This window comes from Salvelinus sp. IW2-2015, linkage group LG25, assembly GCF_002910315.2.
Source record: "Salvelinus sp. IW2-2015 linkage group LG25, ASM291031v2, whole genome shotgun sequence".
In the NCBI taxonomy this organism is placed as follows: Eukaryota; Metazoa; Chordata; class Actinopteri; order Salmoniformes; family Salmonidae; genus Salvelinus; species Salvelinus sp. IW2-2015.
In genome coordinates, this window is record NC_036865.1 from 17,709,507 (window position 1) to 17,718,958 (window position 9,452).

The 9,452-nt window shown below is 40.4% G+C and overlaps 1 protein-coding gene across 7 annotated transcripts in view; it reads left to right on the plus strand.

Moving 5' to 3' along the window:
* LOC111952052 (carbohydrate sulfotransferase 15) overlaps window positions 1-7,965 on the plus strand; it is a 39,390-nt gene extending 31,425 nt beyond the window's left edge. For 5 of the 7 annotated variants that reach the window (XM_023970492.2, XM_023970494.2, XM_023970496.2 and 2 more), the window contains exons 5-10: window positions 865-1,008; window positions 1,582-1,738; window positions 2,113-2,269; window positions 4,074-4,121; window positions 5,716-5,863; window positions 6,029-7,965. In XM_023970492.2, coding sequence (XP_023826260.1) covers window positions 865-1,008; window positions 1,582-1,738; window positions 2,113-2,269; window positions 4,074-4,121; window positions 5,716-5,863; window positions 6,029-6,219 — 845 coding nt within the window. In that variant the 3' untranslated portion in view covers window positions 6,220-7,965. The remainder of the gene's footprint in view (window positions 1-864; window positions 1,009-1,581; window positions 1,739-2,112; window positions 2,270-4,073; window positions 4,122-5,715; window positions 5,864-6,028) is intronic. The other 2 variants (XM_023970497.2, XM_023970498.2) reach the window with 2 other exon arrangements.
* Window positions 7,966-9,452: the final 1,487 nt, after the last annotated feature.

The window sequence follows — 9,452 nt, forward strand, 5'->3', positions numbered from 1 at the left end:
TTACTTTGGTAGAGCTGCCCAGAGAACTTGGCTTCCATTGATTTGGATGGAAAACTTTTACATTGGCTTCAACAGCCTTTTCACCCTGTCAAAATACATTTCTACGGGGAACCATCAGTGATGTGTGGAATAACTTCTTTACATTTATATTCATATTATATCTATTTTGAGGTAATACTGTGTGCTTCTTTTCCTAATTATTGTACCTACATTCTATACTTTGCACACTAGTAACAATATAACTGAATGAAAACCCAAAGCATTGTCTCTTATGATAATCATCTGCTTATAATTTTCCTTACAGTTATTTTCCAAAGATTTGTACAGAGTGAGTAAGTGTTGCTCTGAACCTCTACTGTAGTGTGTGGGTGATGGATGAGACCAGGTCCAGCCATCCAAACTAGTGTCTGTTGTAATTCATCTAATTGAATGAGATGTTTCAGAGTCTGAGAGGCAGCGTAGGTGTCAGATCACACTCTAAGGAGAGCTATACTGTTAATCATGCAGAGCGCATTGATTTCAGGCTCCATCGCCAAGTGGGTTTGTGGGCGTTCAAAGCAGCATGGGGAAATGGTTTGGGATGTTGATCTTTGTGCTGACAATTGAATGAGAAGGGCATCTACATCAGGTCTCCTGGGGACATCTAGTAAGAAGTCTTGATCTTCTTTGAGCTCTGACAAGTGTGAAAATATGGACAGAACTTCCTCTGACTTTGATCACCTTTTGAATGACACAGAAGGTTTGGTACAACACTTTTTCATTTGCTTTTGAGAAGGTCTATGATAGATCATAGATGGAAGTAGACGGTAGTGACATTTGATTGAATGATGACATCATTGACCATGGTGTTGCGCTCCCTTGCAGGTATCATCCATCTTAAAGATGGCCTCCTAGAACGCTTCCCTGTGGAGGATTACCTGGACCTGTTTGAACTGGCTGCCTACCACATCCAGGAGGGAATACTGGGGAATACCTCTGGAGACCACAGCCAGCGACACATTATTACAGGTAACCTACAGGTCATCTATATCTACCTGATACATATTGAATTATAATGAAATTAGGTAACTTTTTAAAATCTTTATAAACTCTTGGGATGTACTGCTTTCAACAAAGTGTGTGTGTGTGTGTGTGTGTGTGTGTGTGTGTGTGTGTGTGTGTGTTGTGTGTGTGTTGTGTGTGTGTGGTGTGTGGTGTGTGTGTGTGTGTGTGTGTGGTGTGTGTGTGTGTGTGAGAAAGAGATGTTGTGTGATTACAAACCTCATTCAGTATTCACAGACAGTCTAGGACCTTCGACACTGATTAACACCAGAAGACTGTTTGTTTCTCCTTCCTCCATTATCAGTTCTCTCACTCCATTATTCACTCCATTCCCTCTTAATTGGCTCTGCACTAACCAGCATGATAATGCCAACACTCAAAATTGACATTTAAGGACAAGGTTTTGAAGTAGAATGTTGTTGCTAAAGCCACCATACGGTCCAGTGTTATTTAGGAATTATGAGAGGCTACCACTGTTGTGTTATATGCAGTGTCAAGTGTAATCACATAATGGGTATCACAAATATGTTTGATTGACAGGTGAAGCAAGCGCATCCACAATGTGGGACAACCAAGCCTGGAGCTATCTCTATAACTACCGGGCAGATGGGGAGCCTCCTTTCCTGGCCCAGGACTTCATCCACGCAGTTCAGCCCAATGCTAAAATCATTGTCATGCTCAGAGACCCAGTAGAGAGGTAAATATGTGGGAATTTTAATTTGACCAGTTTCTCACAGCAGGAAAATAATCATGCAGCAGCAGGAAATGTAAATGATTATGTGAATTATAATGAATGGACATTTTTGTAGGGGGTTGATAAATGTTTTGTTAGCGCAAATAATGTCTGATGTTTTTAAGTGGAAATTACAAATTTTAGAAGCCTTTTTAAACCTTGAGTACACCATTCTCACACAACAGGGTGATCAAATGAAGTCCTATACCTGTAGGACTCAGTAATGTTTTGACATGCTGTCACATAGTTTTCACTATAGGCATGTCTGTGCATTTGGTCAATGTAGCTGAAGAAAGTATGTTTTCTGGTTGGTGTGTGTGTGTCTCCCTCTGGTTTAGGTTATATTCAGACTACCTGTACTTCAACATGGCTAACAAGTCTGTGGAGGACTTTGACCTGAGGGTCTCAGAATCCCTACAGCTGTTTGAGGCTTGTTTAGCAGAAAACTCTGTGCGTTCCTGTGTCTACAACACTAGCCTCTCCAATGCCATGACGGTGAGTGGGACTCTTATGAATAAATAATAAATATGCCATTTAGCAGACATACTTTACTCTTACTGCTGGCATTGAAAATGTACAACACTCTCAACTGTATGTTCGTGCTGAACGATTAGTGATGAGTGCTTTTTGAGGTCGGTTCGATTTCGGTTCGATTATTAAAAAATAATCACTATTTTTGATTTTGGTATAGATCTTTTTTTTTAACAGTAAATGCATTATGAAATAATGACATTAAAATGATTTTAGAGCTTTTTAATGAATATCACAAAGCCAAAAATAGTGAACATTGAATTTCCAAAACATTGAAAACATTCCATTGTTTCTGTCAGGTCCACATTGGAGAGCTGTCTGACAAAATCATTTTACCAGTTCAAGTACAGTGAGCTCAAAGTATTGGGCCAGTGACAATTGTTTTGTTGTTTTGGCTCTGTACTCCAGCAATTTGGAGGGAATTATACAAAGACTATGAAGTTAAAGTGCAGCTTTAATTTGAGGGTATTTTCCATTTAGAAACTACAGCACTTTTTGTACATATTTGGTCCCCCATTTTAGGGGACCAAAAGTATTGGTACAAATTCACTTACATGTGTATTAAAGTAGTAAAAAGTTAAGTATTTGGTCCCATATTCATAGCACGCAATGACTACATCAAGAACAGAATATGTTTCTAAACCCTTTTACATTTATGTGGATGCAACCTTGATTATGAATAATCCTGAATGAATTGTGAATAATGATGAATGAGAGAGTTACAGATGCACAAATATCATACCCCCAAGACATGCTAACATCCTCCCCTGTTATTGTAATGGTGAGATATTAGCATGTCTTGGGGTATGATATTTGTGTGTCTGTAACTTTCTCACTCATTATTCATGATTTATACGTAATCCTGGTACTGCAGCATCCACATTAATGTAGAAGTGTTTAGAAACGTATTCTTATTTACAATAAAAGGGACTCAAAAATGACACAGTACATTATTTACCATTCATTTCTATTGGGCACAAAATAATCTGAAACACGACCAAAACAAACAGCAAATGTATCACGTTTTAGGGAAGACCCAGATGCAGACAGTGTCGAAGTAACAAAAGTTTATTACTAGAACATGGGCGGGCAAAACGACAGGTCAAGGTCAGGCAGAGGTCAGTAATCCAGATCAGAGTCAAAAGGTACAGAACGGCAGGCAGTCTCAGGGTCAGGGCAGGCAGAGGTCAATAATCCAGGGCGGTGTGACAAGGTACAGAATGGCAGGCAGGCTCAGGGCAGGCAGAATGGTCAAAACCCGGGAAAACTAGAAAACAGGAAGGTAGGCGGAGACAAGCACAAAGACAGGTGTAACAGATCAGGGTGTGACAAAATGCAGTCAACAAATGTGTAGAGTCACAAGCTTGATGTTGTCATTGTGTGCTATGAATATGGGACCAAATATCTAACTTAACTAATTTAATACACATATAAGTGAATTTGGCACAATACGTTTGGTCCCCTAAAATGAGGGGACTATGTACAAAGTGTTGTACAAGTGTTGTAATTTCTAAACTGTTCACCTGATATGGATGAAAATACCCTCAAATTGAAACTGACAGTCTGTACTTAACCTCATAGTCATTGTATTATATCAGTACTGGAGTACAGAGCCAAAACAACAAAAATGGTCACTGTCCCAATACTTTCAAGACTGCTTATTACCAACTACTACAACTATCAATGCAGTAGAGCTACCTCACAAACTTCCTCCATCCCTCTCATCATTGTGTTGTGTACATTCCTCTCTCATGCGGTCTGTGTGTAGGCTATCCGTCTCTGTCAGAGTCGAGAAGAACAGGCACAATGGATAATGGTAATTGTAGTTAATTACCATGTTTCTTTTCTGAACTAGGTTGAATATTTGCCTAATGAAAACTACAACTAAAATGTGCCTATAATCCAGCGTCCCACATAGTTCTTGACTTAATTTCTCTCTTGAGTGATTTGATTTCTCTCTAGAGAAACAGAGCGTTGAGCTCACAAAAAAATGATTGAACCGACGTTGGTCAATCGGTTGTTTAATAACAGAACCCCCCCCCCACCCCACCCCCCGCTCAGCACTACCGTAGGTATTCAGGGTAAATGCATTGGAATGCATATCCTGTTGTATCACTGTTCTTGGTGGATAGTGTATTGTCTAGATGGAAACATAAGAAAATTGAGCAAAAGCAAGAAGAAACACTTAGTTTGACTGCATTTATTAAGAGATCTGATTATGTAAACAAAGTGCATACAAAGTTAAACAGAGATGGCTTTGTCTATGCCAAATTGTAATACTTAACTAAATTGATTCCATGCCAAATTGTGATCCATAACTCAGGCCTTTATTTTCCATGTCTAATAGGATTTGTTATTCAAATCACGGCCACTTCCTGGAAGGTGGTGAAAATGTGCTGTGACATATGCCTCAGTAGATCTACTGACTTGATAACTGATTAACTAATCAAGAACCGTGAAGTTTCCTTTCAGAACAGATTCGACGGAGATGCACGTACTGAAAGTCATTTAGGAAGTAGTTGTCTCTGGAAATATTGGCATTTATTTACAGAAATTCTTATTACTGTTTTAACTATTTTACTACCTTGAAATTGATATTGGCTCAGTTTTATACAGGCACAGTATGTATGCTTTGTTTAGTTTATTTGGATCCTCATAGCTGTTACACTTTCAGCAGCTACTCTTCCTGGGGTCCACAAGTTTTAATGCTGTAAACATTTCCTTACTTGGGTGCAGCTGTCATAGCCTGGGGCACAGCTCGTTTACATAGGAAAAGCACAAATCTAGATACCTACTGCCAGAGATGTACACTACTGTTCACACTGTTCACACTGTTCTACATACATCTCAGCCTGATTTGTGGTAGTAATGTTATTGTATTGGTGCCAACATGGTGCTCAGAGTTCCGTGTGTACCTATTGAGGCACATATTTTCTAAGTAAAATGTATTTGACGTTCAGCAACGTGGATGTCATTGTCAACCAACATGGATGTTAACCTACAGTAGCTCCCCATTTTACATTTGACTTCTGAATCCATGCGGTTGAGCTTATGATCATTTAAAAAATGTGTAAAGTTCATCAGCTCAGAAGGTGCCTCTTCTCTCTTTGCTGCATCTGCAGAGACATAATTACTTTTGTCGGTTGGTCTCCAGCACTCCCTGCAGGTTAGCTTGTGTACTGTTAACAGGAGTCATGCTGTGGTCTCCAGCACTCCCTGCAGGTTAGCTTGTGTACTGTTAACAGGAGTCATGCTGTGGTCTCTAGCACTCACTGCAGGTTAGCTTGTGTACTGTTAACAGGAGTCATAGCATGTAGCTTGTTCTCCACCTTCACAATGAAGCCTTGGTAGAAGAGTTATGGAAATCATATAGAAGTCTTACCTGCAGTGTTTGTTGTGATCCTCTCCAGGTCAGACTGAACCTAGGACTGTATATTGTCTTCCTGCTGGACTGGTTGACTGTCTTCCAAAGAGATCAGATCCTAGTTCTGCAGTTAGAAGATTACGCTGCCAATCTGAGACTCACCATACATAAAGTCTTTGACTTCCTAAATGTGGGTACGTACCGGGATAAAAACAGTAATTCCACTGATTCTACATCAACATCCTAGGTGTGTCCAGAGCTAGGACACAATGTTGGTGATGGATGTCTGCTTCTTCCTCTGTGTGAATTTCAACATTTCCTGATCCTGTATGTGCCTGTCTGTACTGCATGTCCCTCAGGGCCTTTATCTGAGCAGACGGAGGCAGCTCTCACCAAGAGACCCATGTCCAACACACGGAGAGCAGCAGACAGGAGCCTGGGCCCCATGCTGCCCAGCACCAGGGACCTCCTCAGGGAGTTCCACCAGCCATTCAACCACAAACTGGCCATAATCCTGAACAACAAGGCCTTCCACTGGACAGAGACATAAGGAATGGCTTCATCTCAGATGGATACAGACCTGAGGAATAAGTACTGTACTAAATCCCCCATGGTCATTTGAGTCCTATGAGATGAACTATCAAGTGGGATAAGCCATGGACATGAATTAAGTCACAATGGGAGAACATTTAGTCAGTAAAATGTCTGAGGTGCTCTGAAGACCTGAACAATGCATCTGTCTAGTGCTTGAAGTTTTTCCTTTTGTTTGCCTTTCGTGATGATGCATTGACGGCGGTGCCCTTATACTGTATGTTGGAGAATAGTTTGCTTTTTGTAGGAGAGACTCCTGGAAAATGACTGGGGTAGAGCCTGGTGGACTACTCCCTCTAGTGGGAAAGCTTTGACACGACAAATATTGAGAGTAAAAAGAGAGCCTTCACATGCTAATGATTGATCATTTTAAAATACTGTTTGCCACTGGGTATTTCACTCTCAATCATTGTGAAACCATTATGTAAAAAACAATATGGGAGCAAACAGCACAATGGATTTTATCATGATGTTGCCTTCAATTTTCTTTAAAAACAAACATGAAACACCCTGTCTTCAATGCCATACACTGTTCTTTTTAACTACATTCTATTAAGTAAACGGCAAGGAAGTGACCACGTGGTCATAACCTGCTTTTTTTAATGTGAAATATTTCGATGCTGTTCTACACTGGCCTAGACACACAATCGACACATCCTCACACCAGAGGGCAACAGAACCACAGAGACACACTATGGAATCTCATTTCCCGCCAATGCAAGTCTATCTTCTCACCAAAGACTGGCATATTTGTTTCTAACTTATATTTTCCAGTAGTTTTCTTGTTTGTACACGCTCTGCACATGGACACATTTTACGTAAACTCAAGCATCAAGCCTAACTTGCCTGACGGGCTGCCCCGAGGTGGTGAGGGTAGGCGTCAACACATCCGCCACGCTGACCCTCAACATGGGGGACCCTTAGAGGTGCATGCTTAGTCCCCTCCTGTACTCCCTGTTCACCCACGACTGTGTGGCCGCACACGACTCCAACACCAGCGTTAAGTTTGCTGATGACACGACGGTGGTAGGACTGATCATCAACGATGATGAGAGAGCCTATAGGGAGGAGGTCAGAGACCTGGCAGTGTGGTGCCAGAACAACAACCTCTCATCTTGGAGCACCAAGTCTGGGAGCTAAAGGCTCCTGAACAGCTTCTACCCCCAAGCCATAAGACTCCTGAACAGTTAGTCAAATGCCTAGCAGGACTATTTGCGTTGACCCCCTTTTTTTTGCACTGACTCTCTTGCACTGGCTCTATGCACAGTCACTGGACTCACACATACTACACTGACACTCCCTCCAACACACACGCTCACACACACGCTCACACATGCATATTGACGCCACACGCACACACACACACAAACTAACACATAGAAACACTTTCACACTCTTCACATACGCTGCTGCTACTCTGTTTATTATCTATCCTGATTGCCGAGTCACTTTTAGCCCAAACTGCGTATACATATTACCTCACCTCAAATATCTTGTACCCCTGCACATTCGGTACTGGTACTTATTATATACAGCATTGTTATTGTATTGTGTTACTATTTCCTTTTTATTTTGCAAATTTTACTTACTTTTTAACTCTGCATTGTTGGGAAAGGGCTTGTAAGTAAGCATTTCACGGTGAAGTCTACACCTGTTGTATTCGAGCGCATGTGACAAATAAAATGTATTTGATTTGATAACTTAACAGCCACCGACTTGAATCTCTAGTTATTTTTTTATGTGTCTCAGCACAGGTTGACGTGTTTTTCAAGTGTTTTACTGTCATAATAGAGTCCTTGACTCAAATCACACCCTACACTGAGTATACAAAGCATTAGGAACACCTGCTCTTTCCATGACATAAACTGACCAGGTGGATCTAGGGGAAAGCTATGATCCCTTACTGATGTCACCTGTTAAATCTACTTCAATCAGTGTAGATGAAGGGGAGGAGACAAGTTAAAGAAGGATTTTTAAGCCTTGAGACAATTGAGACATGGATTGTGTAGGTGTGCAACTCAGAGAGTGAATGGGCAAGACAAAAGATTTAAGTGCCTTTGAATGGTGTATGGTAGTAGGTGCCAAGCGAACCGGTTTGAGTGTATCAAGAACTGCAACGTTGCTGGGTTTTTCAAACAACAGTTTCACGTGTGCACCAAGAATTGTCCACCACCCAAAGGACATCCAGCTGACACAACTGTGGAAAGCATTGGAGTCAACATGGGCCAGCTTTCCTGTGGAAGGCTTTTGACACCTTGTGGAGTCCATGCCCTGACAAATTGAGAATGCTCTGATGGAAAAAGGGTTACAGCTAAATATTAGGAAGGTGTTCCTTGTGTTTTGTACACTCAGCGTATATACCTTATAGTGCACTACTGTTAGCTTGGTGACTACAAATTGCACTAAATGGGCTACATTGTATTATTTGAGACAAATCCAGAGGAACTGTTCACACGAGCAGTATTAACTACCCTAATGAACCGGTAAAAAAGCAGCAAGCTCATATTTTCACATGCAAATTAGTTTTGTGGCAAACTGTTGTGGTGACTTGTGAACTTCTGGCAAACAATTCTGGGAAACTTGTGGTGAACATTCTACTGTTTGCTGCAAACTCATTATGAAAATGAGTTGATGAGAATGAGAAAGTATATTGGTTACTTTGTATATTAACCAAAATAAAATGCCTTATCTACATAAACCAAATAAAATATAACTTTAAATGAACTTCCTTCTCACAGAGAAAACCTACTTAATATACAAAATACTAAACAACATGTATTCAATGTATTAACAGATGCAAATAAATCCAATACATCTTATCTCACATTGAAAATATTATGCCAAGTGCTACAATATTAACTTTGAAATCATCAGCATGCTAATGAAGAAAAGAGCAAAGACTGAATATTTCTCCAATAAATTGTTTCATATTTTTATGTATAGTAGCTATAACATTTACATGTGAGAAATGTGAACACTATGGGGATGTTGACCTTAGGATGTTTAAAGGGGCAACTACAGAAATTATGTGAGCTAAGTGATAACTGAGCAATGAGCTTTCAAACCCAGTTCAGAGCTTTTGACTTTCTGAGTGAACATTGGAGATTGCGGACCTGTGGAAGTCCTTCGTCCAGAGCTTGTTGAATACATGCACTTAAACAATCAGAAAACACAAAACAAAAGCAACATTAA